This window comes from Mixophyes fleayi, chromosome 4, assembly GCF_038048845.1.
Source record: "Mixophyes fleayi isolate aMixFle1 chromosome 4, aMixFle1.hap1, whole genome shotgun sequence".
In the NCBI taxonomy this organism is placed as follows: domain Eukaryota; kingdom Metazoa; phylum Chordata; class Amphibia; order Anura; family Limnodynastidae; genus Mixophyes; species Mixophyes fleayi.
Genome location: NC_134405.1, coordinates 97,935,455 through 97,960,468, shown reverse-complemented (window position 1 = coordinate 97,960,468; position 25,014 = coordinate 97,935,455). Strand labels below are relative to the sequence as shown.

The 25,014-nt window shown below is 38.8% G+C and overlaps 1 protein-coding gene across 3 annotated transcripts in view; it reads left to right on the top strand.

Moving 5' to 3' along the window:
- The first annotated feature begins 394 nt into the window (after window positions 1-394).
- Window positions 395-25,014, top strand: part of MAN2A2 (mannosidase alpha class 2A member 2) — a 57,472-nt gene continuing 32,852 nt past the window's right edge. Inside the window, exons 1-4 of one of the 3 annotated variants that reach the window (XM_075207829.1) lie at window positions 395-1,149; window positions 10,732-10,872; window positions 14,412-14,669; window positions 17,466-17,610. In XM_075207829.1, coding sequence (XP_075063930.1) covers window positions 10,741-10,872; window positions 14,412-14,669; window positions 17,466-17,610 — 535 coding nt within the window. In that variant the 5' untranslated portion in view covers window positions 395-1,149; window positions 10,732-10,740. Of the gene's footprint in view, window positions 1,150-10,717; window positions 10,873-14,411; window positions 14,670-17,465; window positions 17,611-25,014 lie in introns of all 3 variants that reach the window. The other 2 variants (XM_075207828.1, XM_075207830.1) reach the window with 2 other exon arrangements.

The window sequence follows — 25,014 nt, the reverse complement described above, 5'->3', positions numbered from 1 at the left end:
ATATATATATATATATATATATATATATATATATATATATATATATATAACAGTATATTATTATTATTATTATTATTTATTTATTTACATAGTGCCAATCATATTACCCTGCACTGTACAGAGAGAGTGTACAGTTTATCCAGAGTGGCAGCCTGGCAGAATCCATTCTTGTGACTGCCACTACATATATGAAGAATTTAAGGATGCAGGGTGTTTTATCAAATAAAGGCGCAGCTGCCCCATTCAAAACTGGATATATGCCCTGGTTATGTTACTTGTACACATGTCCTCTCATATGAAATCCTTCGCAGGTAGTGCAATAGATGCAAGCATTCCTCCAGTCCACTAGATGCTCCTCAATCCCTGGTACTTGTCACTGGCGCTGGAGGCAGTGATGCTGCTCTTATGTCCCTATCACTTTAAACAAAGGGATCAAGGACCTTGGAGATCTAGAAAGCTACTAGGACTGTGGGGCTGCTGATATGTCGGTACCGGGAACACATCTTTAGCCGCATCCTACAGCCGTATCACAGACACAGGCGCATCCTCCTGCTTGCTGGGGACCATGGATGGACTGTAGCAAATTATTTCGGGACTGCAAGGCTCCACCTGTGATCCTCCCTCCCTCCAGCCAGGGATGTACAGATTCCAGGGACCCGGGAGGCTGCATTCATGCATATTTTATATGGTCATGTTTTCCAGCCTGGTATAGCAGGGCATTGACTCCTGAATAGTGGGGGTGCGGTGTGTGTTATATCAGAGGTGTGTGCATCGCTGTATGGCAGCATCACGACGCTCCTGCTAGTTATTATTACTGAGTGTGGTTTCAGACTTGGCTTGGTGATCCCTGACAGAAATAAATCAGCTGTGGGTGTAATAGGACGCTGGGGGAGAGAGCAGAGATTGACACAGCAGGGAAGTGGACTGGTTTGTGATCTTCTCCTTGTGATCTGGCTGGATGTGAAGGCGGCCAGGTATTACAACCTCTCCATTGCACTGACTGGAACCGAGCTGTCAGTGAGGACAACACTAGGGCGGACATGTGGTCGGTGACTGATGCAGGATTCCCATTTGATTAAAGCCTAAACTACAACGTGGAGAATCTCAGGAGATCCAACCACTCCAGGTCCAGGAGGGTAAATTACAGGGGTAACCAATCAATTTCATAATTACTTTGTTATGCATGCAAATACCTAGCAGGCTTAAGTGCCTTTCTATGTTTTACACTAGGCTATTTAAAGTAACATATCACTAGACTGTTTCCGCCAATCAAAAGAAATTAGGTTGTTTAACCTTTTAACTGCTGCTGAGCAATTATATCTGTGTCCGGATTACAATTTTGAAAGGGCTCTGCAAAGGATCTCCACTAAAGAACCATTTAACTTGTACTGTCTTAATTCACATGCTGGTGGGTGATATGGTCCTTGCAGTGCACCATGCAGGAGACTTGTTTGTATACATAGCCAGCCAGTATAGCTGGATGAAATGCCATCTGGTAGATTAGTAGGCTCCTAAGGATTTACTGAACAGAGGTATGGGACTGCAGTAAATCTCCACACGGTTGGCTGGGAATACTAACATCTGTGCCGGGTTCTCTAGAACATCATTACATCTTTTTGTTGTTCATATCCTGAACAAATCCTTATTTAAAAGAATGAAAAATCCCACTGTGTATTCATCCACTTGATGGTAGTGACGTTTGTGACATCAATCTCTTTGATTTTGTCACAATAACAATTAAGGAATCCTTTTAATATATTTCAAACAAAGCAAAAAAAAAGTCATTATGCTGCATGATAGTAATTTGATCAAGAGCATGATTGCAGGGGTAGAGTCTCTATGTCCATTGTGTCATAAAACAATGGCAGTGCTTTTTAAAAGATACATATAAAGTAATTTAGAGTTGGGACACTTGGCATTATTGCATCTCTCTGAATGCTGGCAAAGTTCAAGACAGAACCTGGGCACAAAAAATAAAACCTGGTTTGGCTGTGTTAAAGCTACATTCGAAATGCGCTGAACAAAGAACTATGGGTTTTAGTGAGAAGCAATGATGTTTTAGAGTCCTTAGGCTTTATATGCACAGTACATTAGTGGCCACAACATGAGGGGCTGCAGGCATATAGGTAACAGGGCCACAGTTTGGCATACGTAGTGATTGCCAGACTGCACTATGCTCACGTTTTGCTGTCTTTTCTTATAGTGTTTACTATGAATCGCGTGTACTGTGGAGGTAATCATCTTAGGGATCAATGGTTTGTATTCCAAATCACATAAACGCTACATTCACCATATGGTTGAATGCATATCTGGCCCAATGTACCACAGGTGCATTGTATATACATTATCTAAGTGATCATGGCCTTATCTGTGTGGAGTTTGTATGTTCTCCCCGTGTTTGCGTGGGTTTCCTCCGGGTGCTCCGGTTTCCTCCCACACTCCAAAAACATACTGGTAGGTTAATTGGCTGCTACCAAAAATTTACCCTACTCTCTCTCTCTCTCTCTCTCTCTCTCTCTCTCTCTCTCTCTCTCTCTCTCTCTCTCTCTCTCTCTCTCTCTCTCTCTCTCTCTCTCTCTCTCTCTCTCTCTCTCTCTCTCTCTCTCTCTCTCTCTCTCTCTCTCTCTCTCTCTCTCTCTGTTAGGGAATTTAGACTGTAAGCTCCAATGGGGCAGGGACTGATGTGAGTGAGTTCTCTGTACAGCGCTGCGGAATCAGTGGCGCTATATAAATAAATGGTGATGATGATGATATAGTATTGAAATAAAATTATCCTCTATTGTTTAGCAGACTGTTTTGATAAGGGAGGAACTCCATTAGAAAAGGAGCTTTTCCCCTAAGGATCCCTTCCTCCAGTAGCAGGATCCCTTCCTCCAGTAGCAGGATCCCTTCCTCCAGTAGCAGGATCCCTTCCTCCAGTAGCAGGATCCCTTCCTCCAGTAGCAGGATCCCTTCCTCCAGTAGCAGGATCCCTTCCTCCAGTAGCAGGATCCCTTCCTCCAGTAGCAGTCCTGTTCTTCAGTTGGGACTCTGTCCTTTACCTTACGATTGCCACTGGAACTGCCACAGATGCCACTATTTTGTGAGCCTCACAGGGTCTAAAGTTTAGTAAAATGAAAACCTGTATGCACTGAAAATCAGAGCTGGACAGGTGACCACAGTAATCCCATCAGGTGCCATCTTCAATGAACAATACCCCTCCAGTATTGCCCACACCAACCAACTTTTGTTTTTCTTTTTTTATTCTTGGCTCTGGAAGATTCATGTTAATAAATGACATACGGTTGCAATCTTGCTGGACTGGCCAGTAAAAACGTTGATGTTATTAATAGGTCTGAAGTTAGCAGACATAGGAAGGTCAAATTATTACTATTATGGGCATCAGCAAGAGAGGAAGATAGTGATTCACTTCCACCATTTAATAGTTGTCTGAGCTCGATGTGAATAAAGAGACCTCTGAGATAACTTCTTTAGAAACACATGTATGATTTACTTTCTTGTTGTTCAAAGTATAACTGTGGAATCTGTTTTGTTGGAAAAGGTGTCAGTTTTCGATGTTTGAAGGGGTTTTGCAGCAACATTGGCAATCACAGCGGAAAACGTAAAGTTGTCAGTAATGATGTCAGAATTATAACCATGACGGCCATGTGGGTGTGCGACTGCAACTTCATACACCAGCTAAAGATAAGAGCCCAAAAAATCCACAGACCCCTGGAATCACTTAGATGAAAAAGTTGATATGTATCTTCTTTAAATTACATGGGCGATAACCTTAGTGGTCATGTGCCCGATCTCTTGAGGTCCAAGCAGCGCCAAGTCCCAAATCTAAATACAGCAAATGGTGGAGGTCTCACAAAAGTACTGTTTTTTGGGAAGGGAGATGATTTAGTAAAATATTTATCATACCCCCCAGTTAATTATCATCCCATAATACAACTATAAGGAATGATGTTATTTGGCCATTTATTAAAATATTATCCTGCACACCGCATCCCATAAGGACAGAATGGATAATGCCATCTTCAGATGGCATTAGCCACCGGGTTCAAGCTTTGAAAAGCTAGGCATTTCAGAGCTTGTTAAATTGGCCCAGACCATAGTCCTCATTGAAAATTATGAGGACTGCAGTTTAAGCCTAATGCAGGATATATCTTTAGGCTTTTGTTATATAACTAAGTTACATAAAAATGCTTAAACTATGTGGGAAAAGCCATTCATGATGGTTTATGGCCTAATAAATAGGGCCCTCAGTCCACACAACATCTTATTTGTGTGCTGTGGCAAACAGCAGACATGTGATTTAACAGATCTATTCCGAGAAACCTTGTGATTATCTGCAATGTACAGTGTGTATAGCATGTGATCTCTTGTGTCTCATTTCTATTATACATGTGTATATTTTTCCAACACCAAGGATATTTCAATCTTTTCATCAGTTAGAACAGATGTGTTTTTTTTTGTGTATGGGTAGTAATTATTGATGGTAAGCATCTGCAGTATTTCCCCTCCATCATAGTAACAAGATAGCTTGCTTTAAGGATTTCTCAAACTTTGCTTTTTTGTCTTATACATCCCATTTGTTGTTAAACTACAGCTCTCATCATAATGAGTTCTCTGTACAGCACTGCGAAATTAGTGGCGTTATATAAATAAATAGATGACGATAAGAATATGGCAGACATATAGCTGTGAACACATTACAAGCATTCTCAATGATCGTCCCAATAAATTCCATGCGATTTGGGATCCTTGGCTCGACTCCTATGGTTCAGAACAACCAAAGCCTGATTAGAATGGAAACTATTGAATATGGCGTTAGAAGACGTTCAATATATGGTATATACATGTAATACATCTAGATGCCAGGTCAGGTGCCCCTTTTCCTACCCCCTCTTACCATACTAACTTTTCTTCCTTTCCTCTCCCTCTTTCCTTCCCCTCCCCCCACCCCCATGTTCCCTGCTCTCTCCCTTTTCTTTCCATTTCTATGTCTTTACTTTGATTGACAAAGTTTACATTGTTCTTCTCATTTGTAAGATACTTGCTGTTTGATCAATGTAACTTACTCTTTATGCTGTTTTGAAAATTGAAAAATCTCCTTAATAAAATATGTTTTAAAAAAATAATAAATAGATGACGATAGTTTGCAAGTACAGTAGTAGTTTTAGTGGAAAACAACTGGAGAAACACTTCTTTGGTAACCATAGAGTAAATGAATCATATAATTTTCCTCCATTTTGTACAGTCTTTTGCAACGTATAGAAAGAGTACGTTACAGACCATCCTAAATCATGTGCTTCCTATGTCTAGTTATCTCTAGTAGTAATTGTTTGTGCATGCTGGGCCCTTTCTGCTTTAAAATCCTGCAAATTAGATGCTGAGAGGCATAATCTGCTCTTTCTGGGCCTGAGTCATTAAGGAAAGTACAGCAAAAAAAGGAGTAAATGCTCTCAGGGACAAACCATGTTACAATGTAAGGGGTGCAAATTAGTTTATTATTTTGCACATAAGATAAATACTGGCTGTTTTTTCATTTAGCACACAAATACTTAAAAGATTTATTTTTACACTGAAATTTAAAGTTGATCTAGGACATGCCCTATCCCAAAAATAAATTTGTCCCCACATTTTAAATTTATTCCCCCCTCCAATGCAACATGATTTTGCCCAGGTGCAAAGTTACTACTTTTTTGTGCTTTACTATCCTTAATGACAGATTATGCCTCTCAGCATCTAATTTGCAGGATTTTAAAGCAGAAAGGGCTGTGTTTATTTAGTCCCTTATCATTACTGCACAAAGAAGGGTTATCTGCGACACTGAGCACAATTTATCTGTGGACCTGAAGATCGTTTACTTGGAAAGTCTGGGAATGCACATCACTAGTGCAAGTCTGAACATTTCTGTGGGAACTATTCCCTTTAATTTAGCCTACAGTCACAAGCGCTGGAAAACATAAAACAAAACAAGAAGCTACAAGAACTATAACCCTTGCATAATAAGATTCTGCAACCCCAGCTTTTCTTTTATTTGTCTTGTAGAGAATGAAATTAAGTATCAGACTGGGCAACACTACTCTTTGCCTATGCACCAGTTTTCATAAATGTACCAGAGTTTATTCACTGCTACACCACATCCAAACTGCAAACTGTGCTTATACTTACGTATAGATAAGCTTACTCCATTACCTGCCCAGATAACACAAGAATTATCCCCCACAATCATGCTTCTAACTGTCCCAATCTTGGTGGTTTTGAATCGCTTACCTCAAAAGGGGGCGGGGCTTTGGATGGAAATGGGAAGGATTTCATCCAAAACTGGGTGTTTTAGGGGTGGTAATGGCCTGGTCTGGATGGATTGGGGGAAAGAATTATTTTGTACCGATTATGCATGTCTCATTGTTGGGATGGATGCCGACAGTGGTCTTAGTCATTCAACCCACTCCTGTTCACTGGCCATAAATATTGGTCACTAGTGGGCAGACTTTTTTCCAAGTCGTGATTTAGAAACATCAGCTCAATATTTTCTTATTTGTGTTTCGATAAAGTGGAATCCTAAATCACAGAAGGTTCTCTATTGATGCGAGTCAGGTCAGGAGCCACAGTTGTAATAGGCCTCAGGCAAGAACCATGAAGTGGCTGAGGTGCAGGCAGGCGTCAGTGGCGGCTGGGTAGTACTGCTTGAACTTATACGTCTTATAATTGAAGTGGTAAGAAATCATGAATAATTTAATAGTGTCTTATAGGTTGTGTTCAACTGAATGCCTTGTATCAAATGTTTTTACAAACTGTCCTATAGTATAATCTGTAAACATGTGAACATGAATTGCTTTGGCTATTTATCATTAGCATGTATCCAACAATCTCAGATGTCCTCGTTTTTGCAGGACAGGACGTTTTTGTCACTGAAAACATTTAACCTGAAAGGGTTATTTTCACAAAATTCAGGCTCTTTATGGATTATCATTAAAGCACCTTAAACCCATTAAAAAAAAAAGCATTACAATATTATTTATCTAATGAAGTTCTAAAGAAACATTTGAATTACCACCATTATTCTTGTGGTCCTTCCAGATCAGACTTTCTCCTATGGGTGTCCAATGTTTTACTGGGTAAGATGTTGTATACAGAACATAATAGTTAGTAAATTAGTACATTTTCAAAAAGTTTAATGATAGTTAAGCAGTATTTATTCATTGCCCCTTTGCTTATTCACTGTTTTGTCCAGAACCGAGTTCTCTTAAAAAGACATTATTCCTCTGACTGATAGATAATCCATATACAATGTTGTGTGCACAAACTATTGCATTCTACATCAATGTTTATTAGGTGTAACTATATAATGTACAAGTCGATTCAGAACGATTTGGGAGATTCATTCTGTAATGTCGATTTCACACGCGGAATGTCACTATCTCTAAGTTTTAACATTTTCTGAATATCACGTACTATTATTAAGGTTGAATCCAAAAGGTTTTTTCTTTCCTTCTGTCAATCCTATAGGTGTTTAGTTTTTTCATTTCCTTGCAATCAAAGATCCAAGTGCAAATCCATACTTACAAATATATATATATATATATATATATATATATATATATATACGTTCCTAATATAAAGTACAGCTTAAAGTAGCTATAATAGTATTAATAATGTATCTCTTGAGTACAGAGGATTGACGTCTATGTGTGTGCGTGTATATATATATATATATATATATATATATATATATATATAATATATATATATATATATATATATATATATATATATATATAAAATGTATATTTATAATATATGTGTTTGTGTGTGTTTAGCATTGCTGCCTCAGAACACTGAGGCCATGGGCTAGATTTATGAACAGTATATTATCTGCGTGGAGACTGTTTGTTCTTCTGTCTGGGTGCAAAATTAAGCCTAATTCTTGCACCGCTCTGTAAAACTAGGCGCGCCGGATCGCCTTCTCCCTGCTTTGCGAGAAATGTCCTCATATATATTTTCCAACCCAATACGCCCGGGTTTGTCTTGAATAAAATTGGTGTTTTAAATCCTACTGGTAAAATCGCTAAAAATCTGAGATTAAAAAACAAAACAAAAAGCATGCTTGATAAATAACGCCTGTCCTGTGTTTACAATGATCCCTAGTTCTAGAGCTGTACAAGCTGCAATGAACACAGTTCCAGTGTAATATACAACACACATATAGTAAGCCCCTGTGTGTACATAAGCTTACACTGTGAATAAATAAGTCAGTATGGGCTGCCATAGGAGGGTTTGGATGCATTCTTCATAGGAATTAATCATTCCGGATGTCAGTTATGTTTTTTTTCCAATGTGCAGGGCCTCTTATCTATTTACATTACTGGAGGACTAATATAGGTAATCTATGTAGAGAACACAGCTCAGACTGAGCATTGGGCGTATGAAACAATCCTGTGTATATGAACACTAATGCAAATATTATTATTTTATTTTTATTTATTTATGTTGCTGTTAAGTGACTTGGCAACACCTTCGTTCCCACTTGGTCCTTGACCTTATTAAGTTGATCTGTAATTTGTACACCCACAGCTGCAGATATTACTCTCACACCACTCTTACCTGCTATAGAGCGCTCTCCTTGTCACGCAGCCAGGACAGCAGCTAAAAATATCCCCCGCTCGCAACCTATCATTAACATGGGATTAAACAAAGTAGGGCAAATGCAATGTTGGAACTGCCTACAAGGCAGAGAGGGATTCCTGTTTAAAGGAAAACGACATTGGAGCTGCTTTTCAAACTGTTGAGAAATGTGTCCAATATTCAGACATTTATTTATTTTCGAGGGTAGCATTTCATCAAAGAAATCTGATTAAGCAAGTAAATTAGATTTTGCTCACTATGAACAATAATTACTCAATTGGTGAGAAAATAGAATCCCTAGATAATCATTAGAACACTGCTGTAAATTGAAACTATAAATCTGTCTGGTAGAGGCTGGGCTTAAATATGTGAACAATACATTTCTTTTTCATCTACAGATTTTTTTGTTTTAACCATAAACTTGTTATTTTTAGCTCTATCGTTATGTATTTCATAGATCAATTTAGGCAATAGAAGACTCTATAAGTTCTGTATCAGCTCCCCAGTACTGTAGGGCAATGCTTCTGAAACTGTTTTCCGTCAGGGGTTCCGCAAGATGCGTAATGGCTGAAAAATGTATTTGTGGCGCTAAATTTGTGTGTACAAAGTAAGATTTGTGTGGCGACATTGAATACTAACAATTCAGCATCAGGAAGTTCTTTTTTAGGGTTCCGTGTGCTAAATTAGATTGAGAACCACTGTTCCAGGGAGAGGATAACCCATCGCACGCCATTAAAAAGGTGTTTCCTTTTTTTAAATTGTCATTTAAACCTGATGATATTAAGACATCTTCGATCGATTAAAAATGTTTAACAAATACAAACCCTTCATAATGACCCTTGCCCTGATTAAATCAGGCCCTAACCCAGAAACTAGAAATTAAACCTTTTTGAAACCTTAACTCTAAACAAAGACCTAACATTTGACAAGTAGAGCAGACCATTTGCATGAACCTAGGGCCTGATTCACCAAGGATCTTAAATTAAGAAGTATCTTCTTTAAGTCTCCTGGACAAAACCATGTTACAATGCAAGGGGTGAAAACTAGTTTTCTGTTTTGCACGTAAGTTAAATACTGACTGTTTTTTCATGTAGCACACAAATACTTGATAGCTTATTTGTACACTGAAATTTGAAGTGGATATTTGCAGAGCCGTAACTTAGAATTCTAGCGCCCTGGGCGAGAAAGACAAATGCCGCCCCCCCAGACCTCAATTTTAACCAAATTAACCTAAAATATTCCTAAATTGCGCCCCCCTTCAGCGTTGCGCCCTGGGCGGTCGCCCCTATCGCACAGCCCTAGTTACGGCCCTGGATATTTGTGTGCTACATGAAAAAACAGTCAGTATTTAACTTATGTTCAAAACAGAAAACTAGTTTTCACCCCTTGCATTGTAACCAGGGCCGGTGCTAGGGTCCACGGCGTGACATCGGAATAATGGCTTGCAGGGATATTTGTAAACCCTATATGTACTTTAAGTAGCTTTACCTGAGTTATAGTAGCTGTGCAGAGAGAAAATGTTATGAGCCTATTCCCAGCTTTGTAAATACAGATTTGTCAGTAATGTGAATTCTGGTAAATTAAGCTCAAGATACTGTGTCTATGTAACATGGGAAACCTATGAGTTCCAACCCATCATCATCATTTATTTATATAGCGTCACTAATTTCGCAGCACTGTACAGAGAACTCACATCAGTCCCTGTCCCAATAGAGCTTACAGTCTAAATTCCCCTAACACACACAGACACACACACACACACACACACACACACACACACACAAACACGCACAGACTAGGGACAATTTGAGAGCAGCCAATTAACCTACTAGTGTGTTTTTGGATTGTGGGAGGGAATCAGAGGAAACCTACGCAAACACGGGGAGAACATACAAACATTCCTCACAGATAAGGCCATGGTCGGGAATCGAGCCCATGACCCCAGTGCTGTGAGGCAGAACTGCTAACCACTAAACCACTGTGCTGCCCAGTGGCATAAACATTATAATTCATAAGTTTTGAGTGAGGGTCAATAAAGCTGATATGAAATGAGTTGTTGAGAATGTTGTTCAGGATGTGGTTTTGGTGTGATCTGTTTCAGGTCTGTTCCCACAGCTCCCAGGGATGAAACTGAAGAAGCAGGTGACTGTGTGTGGAGCGGCCATCTTTTGCGTGGCCGTCTTCTCTTTGTATCTTATGCTGGACAAAGTGCAACACGACCCTCCCAGGAGACAGAACGGAGGCAACTTTCCCAGGGTACGGGGAGATGTTTAACCTTTAAGTGTTAACCCTTAAGTGCATGAAGGACTATTAGCAAAGAAATGAAGGTCACTTGCTTATTGATCCATCATAGGGATATTGTTTCAGCATCCCGTAAAAGGGCACTGAGTGCTGTAGTAATGCACATGCTGTGGTGTCCAGTTCTACTCTATTTACACTGCAGCACAGATAGAAAGCTCTGAGTTCTGTGTTCTATATAACCGTGTCTCTATGAGATACCAGACAGGCTTTACAATGATGCATTTATGACCTTCTGTGCTTTCATTTAAACAATCACCATATTTCATTTTTATAGAGCTGTGACACATTTTCTGCTAACATAATGTCTGTTTTCCCATATACCTCTGCATGACCTCTTTTCTTGGTAGAGAACAGAAGGAACTTGTTATAGTATCAGGCCTGATTCCAGAATCTTTAGAGGGCGACTGATATGCTCTAGTTAATAATAGGATGATTTTCTGTCCATGTTTCTGCTCTCACCTGATTAAAAGAATACAACATATATTAAAGTTGTTTTTTTATAACTTATTTATTTGTTAGCAGGAGAGCTCAGCTGTCCTGTATTAATTGGGTTTGAGACTAGACTACTGTTAGTTTTTTTTACACTATTGCATCAATGTTGTAGCTCTCTGCAAAACCGTTAACACTTAGAGCTGCTGATAATGTTCAAACTTGTCAGCCTAAAGAGAGCAGAACCATGAATCAAATCATAATGCAAGTTGGAGAATATGCATTTGAATAAAACAGAAGCGAATAGCTCAATTAAGATTTAGCATAGGGTAACGCTGTAGGACAGTAATTATATATATATATATATATATATATATATATATATATATATATATATATCATGTATTATGTTTTATCTAAGGGAAAATGCATCCATGAACCAGTAGTAATCTAAAATATCTGAGTTAAATATCACTAGATGTTACCTAGGCCGGTGCAAGCATCAGGGATGTCCTAGGCAGAGACCACACCCCCACTTGACAGTGGCGCTCCCATCCCCCTGCTTCTTACATTGGCAGGCGGGAGGTGGGGCATCATCATTTTTTTATTTCAAATTTCCATTTTATAATAACATTATATGCAAACATTGCTAATACATTTTCCATATTTTTTTTGTTCGCTTGAAAAACAACATTAAAACTAACTTCTCTGCAGCACTAAAGGTTAACATTTTTGCAACAAATATAAATAGAAAATATAAGCACTAGGCGCTTGGTGAATAACCCAAGTGATCAGTGAATTTCACAAACTAACCATATAAAAATTAGAAATTAAACCTACAGGAAGGCAGCTTCTTATCCCTTAAGCGCCTGTTTGTTAGTGACCTAGAGAATAAAACTGAAAACAGAAGCACCAAACATGTGTAATATGTAATCCAATTGTTGTGAATGTTTTATTTTAATGACTCACCGCATACCAAAGGATGATAAAAATTCCACTTATCTGATACACAGCGTGAATTTCAGGAGACGAGAATTTATTTTCAAATTTTCTGATCAATATGTAGCTATATCCATAATGGAAACTGTAAAGCTTCACAGATATCGAAGTATTGAATACTTTATATATAATCTTTATAGCAATCTGCGTACCAAATATACTCTTCAATTCAACATAAATAGAGGAGGAAACTGCTAGTAAAGAACAATTTACTTCAATAAAAAAGATTTCAGGCAATCAATGCCCGTATATGTAAAACAATTAATCACAGCTTATCTGTAATCCTCTACAGCGTGATGTCCCAGGATGGAATCCGGACTTTAGGTAGAAATAGGGTCCCACACAGGCTGTATAGCAGATATCCAAGGCAGGTCAAAGTGTACCAAACGCGTGTACCCAGCGCGTTTCGTCTTCTTGACTTCCTCAGGGGGTATAGATACAGTCTAATATCTGGCAGTTTAAATAGTCCCAAACTACTCTCAAACTACAAACAATACCAATCCCACTGCAATTACAATGTGGACTTCCTTGTGCATCACTTCCGTCACATCAGGACTGCTATGTCACTTCCGCCCAAACTGATTACATCACTTCCGCCCACACTTCATATTGGGAGACAGTAGTTCATAAAGTGCATGTAACCGAGATCTTCTATCATATATTTCAAATGACATTATCACATCAAACACCAACAAGGACAATAATTTATTAACACAAAATATTTTTAAAGTTAATAGGCCTGACTCATTAAGGAAAGTAAAGCAAAAAAAATTAGTAGCTTTGCACCTTGGCAAAACCATGTTACATTGGAAGGGGAGGTAAATTTAAAATGTGATGGTAAATTTATAGTTGGGGGTAGGGCATGTTCTAGATCAACTTTAAATTTCAGTGTACAAATAAAGCTATCAAGTATTTGTGTGCTACATGTAAAATCAGCCAGTATTTATCTTATGTGCAAATTAATAAACTCATTTGCACCCCTTGCATTGTAACATGGTTTTGTCCTGGAAAAAAAATACTCTTTTTTTTTTTTTTTGCTTTACATTAATCAGTGAATCAGGCCCAATAAGTTTACTTCAAACATGGCTTTCCAAATATGTCACCATACAGGGTACCGGACGCAATCTTTTTGGTTGGTAAACCTTCATACTTTTACACAAATAAAGAAATTCGTTTTGAATATAAATGAACAACGTTTCTATCCTTAGCATATCTCGCACCATGTTTCCCAACAGGAAATATGGTATACAAATTTAATATAAAATGTCCTCATATCAGCTACTGGCAGCCATTTTTTTGGTTATCAATATAAAATTATTTTACATATACAGAATATAAATCTTATATTAATTAGGAATCATCATGGTTAAAAAACATCTATTACTACCCTAACTAGCAGGTTTACGGACTCCTTTACTTTACTATAAAACCTAACCATACTTAAAGGATAAGAAGCTGCCTTACTGTATGTGTACTTTGATCAATACTGTAGAGGATTACAGATAAGCTGAGATTAATTGTTTTAAATGTACAGGCATTTGATTATCTTAAATATTTTTTATTAATGTATATTGGTTTTTTTACTGGCAGTTTCCTCATCTATTTATGTTAAATTTGCGTTGAATTGAAGAGTATATTTGGTATGCAGATTAATATAAAGATTATATATAAATTATTTATAAAGGACGTATTACACGATTATCCTTTATTTTTATGGAGCTTTACAGTTTCCATTATGGATACAGCTACATCTTGTTACGAAAAGGTGAAATTCATCTTCTGAAAAGTGTGAACGGTTGCGGTTCAGGAGCAGTGGTGTGTGAACGGTTGCGGTTCAGGAGCAGTGGTGTGTGAACGGTTGCGGTTCAGGAGCAGTGGTGTGTGAACGGTTGCGGTTCAGGAACAGTGGTGTGTGAACGGTTGCGGATCAGGAGCAGTGGTGTGTGAACGGTTGCGGATCAGGAGCAGTGGCGTGTTAATGGTTGGAGTGACCTTTCTTAATTTTCATGGCTGTCTCCATTCAATAGTATGATAAAGAATTATGTGTTTACTTTTTCTCCACATAGAGCCAGATTTCTGTGCTGCAGAATCGGATAGAGCAACTCGAGCAGCTCTTGGAAGAGAACCATGAAATCATCAGTCACATTAAGGACTCCGTTCTTGAGTTGACCGCAAACGCAGACGGACAGCCTATCCTGATCCCGTATCACACTCCTAATGGGACCTGGGTCATTCCACCAGACCCCCGACCTAGCTTCTATTCCATATCCCCCCAGGACTGCCAATTTGCATTGGCAAATAAAGGGCAGAAGACAGATTTGCAGGTAAAATGAATCTTGTGTAGTATTCATTCTTGAGTGGCATCACATTAAATTCTCCTCTTGAAGGGTTCCACAGCTATCATGAAGAGTGAATAAATTTTTCTGCATGGACCTTTAATATCTAATGCTCAAGGCACATGAGACAAAAGTATGTTCCCTGGCCTGCCAGCCTTTATGGTAATCTGCTTTCTTGTCTGGGCCCACTCCCTTACCATAAATATCAGTGACCATGCTCTTCATCTATAGCACCTTGTTCCCTTTATTGTGACTTGTACTAGACCTTAATTTCCTCCCACAAGTCAGTGGTGTTTATCAGCAAGCAAATATAGACTATCAGACCTAGGAAACTGCAAGGATAAAACAGGCTTTAAGTTCAAATACACAACAGGCAGGATTGAAGTCAGGATAGGTTCAGCAACAGACTGGTTGATGCAATATTAAATTAGAATCCAATAGCAGGGTCAGGATCAAGACAAGGTCAGCAGTGTTCCAAAGCACTAGTCTAGATCCTAAGCCAAGTTCTGGGCAGGCCCATAAAAGGCATTGTCACAAGGATAGAACTACAACACACTGCACACCCAGGGTATGTACTGGCAGCACATAGCATGCACCCTGCATTAATATAGGCTCATTGCAACTATCAATTAGAATTGTGCCCACCTTGACATGTCTAGGTACAGCAGGACTCTCCTCTATGAGTGCCCGTCTCAGTCACTAGTAGGTGCACTAGCCTCTGAGCCCGGAACACAGTGAGCCGTCAGCTGCATCTGCAATGGCGCTGACTGCACCTAAACAGGTTCTGCTTGCTTTATCTCGGGTGTTTCCCAGGAAATAGTCCTTACCCTACTCCCTTGCCAACCATCCTAGCCCTTTCCCTCTGTCTTCTAACTTTTCTGTTTTCTTATATTAAAAGAGCAGGTAAAGCCACTATTTGACATTAGTTGAGATATAATCTAATAGGGTGTGTATTACTGAGCTGAATAATATACATGAAATAACTGAAGAGTTATACTTGACTACATAAGTTCACCATGCTCTCGCTCACTGTTCTGCAGCAAGTTAGGTGGCCCCAGGGAGAATGACCGTTTGACAGACTTGCTGTGCAGAAATAAACAGTGTTGACTGTTTGATTCATACATAGGGGCAGTCCCAGTAACAACATAGAAGCTCAAATGACTGCATTCTCAGCTTTTTAAACTGTATCAGATCCTATCAGGACACTGTTGTTAACCACTTGGCTGCCAAGGGGGAGTTGGACAATCCCTCTGCATACAGTCCAAAACTGTGAAGGGCAAGTGAAACTCACCCTGCAGTTAAGGAGTTACAGGAAATCCCACCAAACATTGCGGATAGTGATTAGTGCGCTTTCTTGCAGTGCTGCAATACCAAATGGTCATGTGCGTGCAGACATTGTGATGTCACAACCTGTGTATGCACCACCTAGGTAACAAGCACTGAAAAAACTAAGGTGGCTGTATCTCCCTATCTGTGAACAACTTGAGAAAAATGACAAATATTAATGTTGGAATGTGATGAGACCAAAAGAGCCAACAAAGGCATGAAAAAATACCCTGGCAGCGACAGAGTTAAAGACGTGGGAGGGGCTTCAGCTGTCTGTTACTTTAGAACAGAGCTGCTGTGGAATGTTAGGTTAACACAGAACAAACACCTCATCTCACCTTCACTGTTCATATCTGAATATTTCAGCTTAGTGGTTCTTTCAGATAGTTTTCTAATTGTTTCTCCATAGTCCTCTTCAATTTCATAATGTGAAGTTAAAACTGAAAAAAATATTTTAAATAATAGTATCTTATTGTAATGTAAACAAAAAAACATCCTTATTTATCATACCTCAAATTTTTATAATTCTGACTGTTCATGTATCCAAATTCTGTTCCTATTCTCACTCTCAGCAAAGTACATATCTGTAAGACCATGTTATATATTATTAACCATATTACACATAAGAATACAATCATTCTATTCACCGATAAGGTTATATCTGTGGGAAAAATGATAAAATTCAGCTTCAGGAATGACAATAAATGCTGCAGTTATTTTTTATTTTATTTTTTACGAATTACTAATGGACAAACTATTCGCAAAATACAGGTTTGTACGATGTGGCCAACAATTTAAAAAAAAAAAAACGTTAAAAGTGGATATCGCTATGTTAGCGGAAAATGGAAAGTCAGTATTTGTAATTATGTCTTTAAAGGAAACTGTAAACATGTATGTTGCGTGAAAACATGCAAGAGACACAAGTATGAAACCAACCTCAACCATTTAACATTCATGATGTGTGCCAGAGTTACTAATCTGGCTCCTCATTGGTCCTCTGATCACACACCCTTTCTGCTGTCATTTTATAGTAGTGAATACTTATGGCCTGATTCATTTAGGATCTTAAATGAAGGGGTATCTTATTTCAGTCTCCTGGACAAAACCATGTTACATTGCAAGGGGTGCAAACTAGTTTTCTGTTTTGCACATAAGTTAAATACTGACTGTTTTTTCATGTAGCACACAAATATCAACTTTAAATTTCAGTGTACAAATAAGCTATCAAGTATTTGTGTGCTACATGAAAAAACAGTCAGTATTTAACTTATGTGCATAACAGAATGCTAATTTGCACCCCTTGCATTGTAACATGGTTTTGTCCAGGAGACTTAAATAAGAAGTTTCTCAAGTTAAGATCCTTGATGAATCAGGCCCTATGTTCTCACTATAGGTGGTAATGCAGCTTTAATACATTTGTCTCTGTTATAGTGATGCAGTATTCCCTCTGTTTTGCAGATGCTGGATATTTACACACAGTTGCCTTTCGATAATCTGGATGGAGGAGTCTGGAAACAGGGGTTTGACATCACTTATGAATCTACGGAATGGGAGACAGAACCACTGCAGGTGTTTGTAGTGCCACATTCACACAATGACCCTGGTAAAAGAACAAATAAACTCTCCACTTCAATTTTGAAACCCTTAATGATTAGTAACAGACCAGGGGGTAAATGTATCAAGCTGAGAGTTTTCCGGCGGGTTTGAAAAGTGGACATGTTGCCTATAGCAACCAATCAGATTCTATCTATCATTTTGTAGAATGTACAACCAATCAGCTAGAATCTGATTGGTTGCTATAGGCCGGAAACCCGAGGCTTGATACATTTACCCCCAAATGTCTGTTTAATTATGCATCAGTGAAACTAAGAATACCCTTTTAAAGCAGAACTCCAACCACCAGTAAGATTAAGCAATATTCCCCTTGCACCTTCCCTTAGGAGCGTTCTGTCCTTTATAATGTCCCCACTCCAGCGCTTCAGCAATGGTGTCGGCTTTCCTGCAGCAGGTGGAGGGAGAGATTAGAATTTAAAAGCTTTCGACACCTCAGAGCACTGATTGAATGACTACAGCCCCACCTGCTATATGTACAGGACATGGGAGTTAGCTAGAGAAAGATTGGTCTCTATAAATTACAACACATGTTCTCAATTGTATTAGTTTTTACAATATGTTCACGTTGCATGTTCCTAATTCCTATTTCTGGTCCTGCCACCATTCTTACACCTGTGTCTTTCTGCGATAATTGTCGTGTCCCACATAACACGCTTATAATTTGTCTGTTTCATTCTGTCTATGCACGAAAATGGCTTGAATTTCTTTTCTCTGTTTCATTGAATATCATGTAATTTAAGGAAGGGCTATCTGCAAATAAGAGACAATAGCAAATAGCTGAGAATGGGAATTGCTGATATATAGGTGATTGGATTACATTTAGCTAGTTTTGAACTGGTAAAGGACACCTGTCGCCTATTTATATAGCAGAGACAGATATTTTGTGGTCAAAAACCGTATTTGTGAACGCTACAAATAATAATAAAAAAAAGATTATTCATAATCACCTCTCCTCTGGAGGGGGAAATTGGATAAGGCTGACCTGTGGTATAATGGTTTGAAGATATTTATTTCTGTGTTCTTTGTATTCTTACATCCTGACATTTTCTGAGCTGAGCTCAGGTAGGATCAACTTGGTGTGAAAACGTAAATTTATATGTGAATCAAATGCCATCAAGAATGTTATTCCACAGATATAGTTGTTAAATGAGTGGGCTGGATTTTCACATTCACTTATGGAAATTCCAGAGCTACTTATTATTACCAGAAATGTCTGTTGCTGGTTTCTGAGGTAGACAATCAGCACATTTTACCTCATGTTTTCCTTTCTAGTAAATGCCCTATGTTTACAGTTTGTTCTTAGTAATAAGAGGAGGGAGCTTATTGCCATTGTTCCTATGCCTCACACATGACATGAGATACATAGGGTTCTTAACAGCTAAAAGTGCCAGTCATTGGTGCTTCTATTTTTGGTAAAACAAAAATCATAACATATTCTGTTAACATAAACTTTGTACGGTTCATTTTTAGATATCATAACATCTGTTTACTGAGACACAGATTCAGAAGTTGTTTACTGAATGCTGCCCTATTTTTGTGAAAGTCTATATCACATCCCAAGTCACACAAGGTTCATTTATGAACCACAGAAAATTCAGAACCACACTCTGCTTTTTAGTTTGATGTCATACAAGAGCATATGCACTGTGCTTTGTACGCTCATATAGGCAGTACCTTCCAAAGGTATCTAGACTCCTAACTAATCCTCTCATTTTACTGAAAGACAAATCTGACTCTGAAATGTTGCTTTGTATGATAATTTAATTTCAAAGCACTGAAACTCAAAATGAGTTTACTTCTATTACAAACCTGTAATATGATGTTTGCATACCTGTATTGTGGAAGCTCTAATTTTACACTGGTGAGGAACAATTGGCCACCACCAGTGATTGATTAAAAAGGCGCCACTTTTCTACGTAAAATTCCCACAGATAAGTGATCAATATGCAGGTTGTGAATCTGACGGACAGTTTTGAAAATGAAGACTAAGAGCATCCCAAAGGAGTTAGAGATAAATTAATACAAATGCAGATATTAGGACCAGGTTACAAATCATCATCATCATCATCATTTATTTATATAACTCCAACGTATTCCGTAGCGCTTTACAATTGGGGACAAACACCGTAAACTAATAAACAAACTGGGTAAAACGGACAAAGAGGTGAGAAGGCCCTGCTCGCAAGCTTACAGTCTATGGGACAATGGGAGATTGATACATGAGGTTAAGTCTACATTTTGCATTTCGGTTCAGCCAGACTGCAAAGGTAAAAGTGACTCCTAAGCTAAATGATCCTGTCACACAATGTTGGTCAGGGGGTAGTTGTCTTTTGTGAAATTGCGTAACGGTGGTGGTAATAGGGTAATGTAGTGAGGTTAAGAGGGTGGTTGAGGAATATTATAAGCTTGTCTGAAGAGGTGGGTTTTCAGAGAACGCTTGAAAGTTTGTAGACCAGAGGAGAGTGTTATTGTGCGAGGGAAAGAATTCCATAGAGTGGGTGCAGCCTGAAAAAAGTACTGTAACCGGGAATGGGAGGATCTAATGAGGGTGGATGAGAGACGCAGAACGGAGTTGCCGAGTTGGGAGATATTTTGAGACAAGAGAGGAGATGTATGTTGATGCAGCTTTGTTGATGACCTTGTAGGTTAGTAAAAGTATTTTATATTGGATTCAGTAGAAAACAGGCAACCAGTGTAGAGACATACAGAGTGATTCAGCAGAGAAATAACGATTTGCAAAGAAAATCAATCTTGCCACTGCGTGCAAAATAGATTGTAGGGGTTTGAGTCTGTTTTGGGGAAGACCAGTAAGGAGGGAATTGCAATAGTCAATGCGGGAGATAATAAGTGCATGAATTAAGGTTTTTGCAGTGTCTTGTGTGAGATATGTGCAAATTCTGGAAATGTTTTTAAGATGTATATAACATGATTTAGATATAGAGTCAATGTGGGGAACAAAGGATAGGTGTGAGTCGAGGATTACACCTAGGCAGCGAGCTTGTGGGGTGGGATTTATGGTCATATTATCAACAGAGATAGAAATGTCAGGTATGCTCTTGTTGGTGGGTGGGAATATTATTAACTCTGTTTTAGAAAGATTAAGTTTGAGTTGGTGAGAGGACATCCAAGATGAAATGGCAGAAAGACAGTCAGTTACACGGGACAACACAGATGTCGAGAGATCAGGAGAGGATAGATAGATTTGTGTATCATCCGCATAGAGATGATACTGAAATCCAAAGGAACTTATTAGATTTCCAAGAGAAGTGGTATAGATAGAGAACAGCAGAGGACCTAGCACTGAGCCTTGCTTGGGACTTCCAATATCCAAGTGTTTGGAAGTCCCAGTAGGCACTTTTGGTTCAATTATCAGGACGTGGAAGCTGTATGAAATCACCCAGATGCTGCCTAGGAAAGGTGCACCAGGCAACTGTATCAAGAGCCATGTATAACACTGGCCTGTATAAGAAGAAACCATTCCTCTAGTGTAACCATGTAAAAGTATGTCTAGTGTTAGCCAGAAAGCATGAAGATGGCTCAGTTATGATGTGGGAAAGGGTGTGTGGCCCAATAAGAGCAACACAGAGCTTTCTGGACAAAGTTCAAAGCAATATGTGTAGCCCAAATCGAACATGGCCTACGTGGCAAAAACACCATACCTACAGTGACGTCTGGTGGTGGTAGCATTCTGCTGTGGCACTACTTGTCATTAGCAGGGATCTAGCATCTTGTTATAATAGAAGGAAATATGGATGTTGCAAAATACAGTATACTGCAAGATTACTGGTTTCAGTCTGATAAAAACTGGAGCTCTGGTAATTGTTCATCTTTCAGCAGGACAATAATCCCAAACACAAGACCAAACTAGCACTGTTAGTGGCTGAAAAATAAAATAGCCCAATCATTGCCAGGATCTCAGTCCAATTGAGAATTTGTGGCACTGTATGAAAATTGGGGTTCCACAATCATCATCTGACTAGCTCATACTTGCCAAATTTTTACAGTGAAGTGTGACTGAGGAGAGGTGTCATTTTGGCCCCAGGGTAGTGGGCATGTTGCAGGAGAATGGCCTCCTCCCCCCGGAATTCGGGAGTCTTCCGAAAATTTTGGGAGATTAGACAAGAGTGGACTAATCTGAAGCTAATCTACCTGTAAGAATGGTCCAAAATCACTCCCAAACAGTGCTGCGCAAAGCTGGTGCAGACTTACCCCAAAGACTGAAAGCTGTAATTGCTGCAAAAGCTGGCTCTGTTATTTAGGTGTGGGGAGTCAAATATATAAACATCATATTTCAGTGCTTTATTTTTCTTATTATGTGTCCATAACAAAACTGGGACACATTAAAACATAAAATTTCAGTGTTTTGAGATAAAAATATCACAGAGATCAAAGTTTCAGTGGTAGATTTACTAAAAATCGTTTTAGGTAGTGGTTTTAAACTGCCACACATCGCCGGCGGTTTACTATAATCATCATCAACATTAATATAGCGCCAGCAGATTCTGTAGCACTTCACAATTTGGAACAAACAGTAATAAAACAATACTGGGTAATACATACATACAGAGAGGTAAGAGGGCCCTGCTCGCAAGCTTACAATCTATGGGACAAGGGTTTGATACACAAGGGTAAGTGCTACAGCATATTGAATATTTGTCCAGCTATAATGTAAAGGTACAAAGTATTTAGTGGGCTGTATGCTCAGTCACACAAGTATGTTGGTCAGAGGGTTGTTGTCTTGTATTAGCTGTATAGAGGGTGGTAATAGGGTAACATAGGGAGATTAAGAGGGTGGTAGAGGAATATTATAAGCTTGTCTGAAAAGGTGGGTTTTCAGAGAACGCTTGAAGGTTTGAAGACTAGAGGAAAGTCTTGTGGTTCGAGGGAGTGAATTCCATAAAGTGGGTGCAGTCCTAGGGGTATATTTACTAAACTGCAGGTTTGAAAAGGTGGAGATGTTGCCTATAGCAACCAATCAGATTCTAGCTGTCATTTATTTAGTGCATTCTATAAAATGACAGCTAAAATCTGATTGGATGCTATAGGCAACAACTCCACTTTTTCAAACTCACAGATTAGTAAATATACCCCCTAGTTGTAATGTCCTGTTCCAAACCGCAAGATTTACTATAGGGATAACTGAGGCTGAGATGGTAAATGTCTAGTGATGTGTGGCGAATTGAAAGCAACTAAACCGCTAGCTTAGTCAAAACCATCATCAGAACCGCTAGAAAAAGAGGTCTTTTAATGCCTGCTGCTGATTGAATAAGAGGTGGCATCTTTGACTTATAAATTATGCGGCAATCATTATTTATTGAATAAGGAGCAAAATTAATATGTATTTAACTTATGGAGGGAAATTGTATTTTTCATTATATCAAGGGGGTAATATTATTGTATTATTATGGGGTACTATATAATGCTACATGTGTGCATCATAAATATTTATAGCCCCCATTAACAATCAAATAGTATGTCCCAGTTAATGTAATTATATATTCATATTTCCCCATAGTATAATACAGTAATATTGCTTTTTTTGTTTATTTTTCATATGTTAAAAATCAGCAAATTGCATCATTTTTGCCCCGTACCAGAAAGAAATGACACAATAGCGCCACGGGGCATGCCAAAATCAATACATTTGCAGCCCCCAGCCCCCTCCTTACCTGCAATTCACCTCCCCTCCGGGAGATCGCTGCAGGGAGAATGTAAAGTACGTAAGTATGTCCTTATTGGGTGTAATTGACCAGTGTGTGTTGAGATTCTTGCCTACTGGAAGCAGCTGCAGGTAAAGTAGAGTGATAAGCTTAACATTAGCCTATGACTTTGCTCACAGACAGTCCTTCCAGTAGGCAGGCATTGCAGGTCACATGAGGGAATTATACCAAGTAACAAGAGGTTTCCCTGCAGGGCCAGTCCCACAGCAGCTACTGTCTTTCACCAGCCCAGCCAGCAGTAACATGGTGTAATTAGGAGGCCACCCTGGAGGGCAAGTGCAGCCCTGCCATTCTTGCTGTATCTTCTCTGATGAAGGAGCGAGGCGTGTGCTGTTATAAATATAGTACAGGGAAGCTTAGTGTTGTAAGACAATGGAGGAGTTTGTTGAGAAAGATTTAAGGGACCATAGATTTAAGACAAATCTATTTGCTTTTGTTCTTGTTATAATAACCTTATTTATCCCAAAAAGGTTTGTGTTCCTGTGGTTGTCTGCTTGGCATCTGGTCTTTTTTGGCCATTGTCTGAGCTTGTCAGGCGCTGCACGGTGCCATTATAGAAGGCCCGCACCTCTAAATGATGGGCAGGCACTGTATAATTGTCATACCATTGTGCAAATGCAGAGGATTGGCTTCCTCTTACTATTTGGTAAGGGTGTTAGCCACATACACAAGGGTAGAGAGGTTTCATAATTTATAGCAGGGTGTGATAACATGTATTTATATGGTATGCAATCATTCTTTAATACTAGTGGGGAACTTAATGATCCCTTTCAGCTGTGCTAAAGCTATATTAATTGTGGGTGCAGCAATTGAAGATTTTCCCTTTCTTGGAGAGCGTTAATCTGAATGGTGGACTATATAAAGTTGTTTCCTTTTCATCAAACCTTCCCCCAAATTGGAAAATCAAACCAAATACCATTCTATGACGAACTAGAAATTTTAACTCTTTTGCAACAACGCCAACTTAAATATTTGATTATATTATCAAGCTGCTATCCTGAGAGGTGCAAAAGATTACATTTATATTATTATATATGCCAACACCTCCAAATTATACCATATGGCAATCGTTTCCTAGTATGTTATTTATTTGAAGTGTACCACACAATGAGAGTGTATTAAGAGAATAAATTCATTTCTAGTCTCAGGAGAAATTATTTAGATGTACAGTTATTGGTACAAAGGGTTATAAGGTTTCATACAAAGAAAAAGACATACAATTAACTGATTATCTACTTCTTGGTAACAGCTAACAAAGGAAGGGTTTTTTTTTTACTAGTAATAAAACATATATCATCTATCATCATCTCCCGTATTGACTATTCCAAGTCCCTCCTCACTGGTCTTCCCAAAATCAGACTTGAACCCCTACAATCTATTTTGCACGCAGCGGCTAGATTGATTTTCCTTTCAAACCGATTCTTCCTCTGCTGAGCCACTCTGTCAGTCTCTACATTGGCTGCCTGTATTTCAATGAATCCAATATAAAATTCTTCTACTAACATACAAGGCCATCAACAAAATTGCACCGACATACATTTCCTCACTTGTCTCAAAATATCTCCCTATTCGACAACTCCGTTCTGCACAAGATCTGCGTCTCTCTTCCACTCTCATCACTTCCTCCCATTCCCGGTTACAGGACTTTTTTCGGGCTGCACCCACTTTGTGGA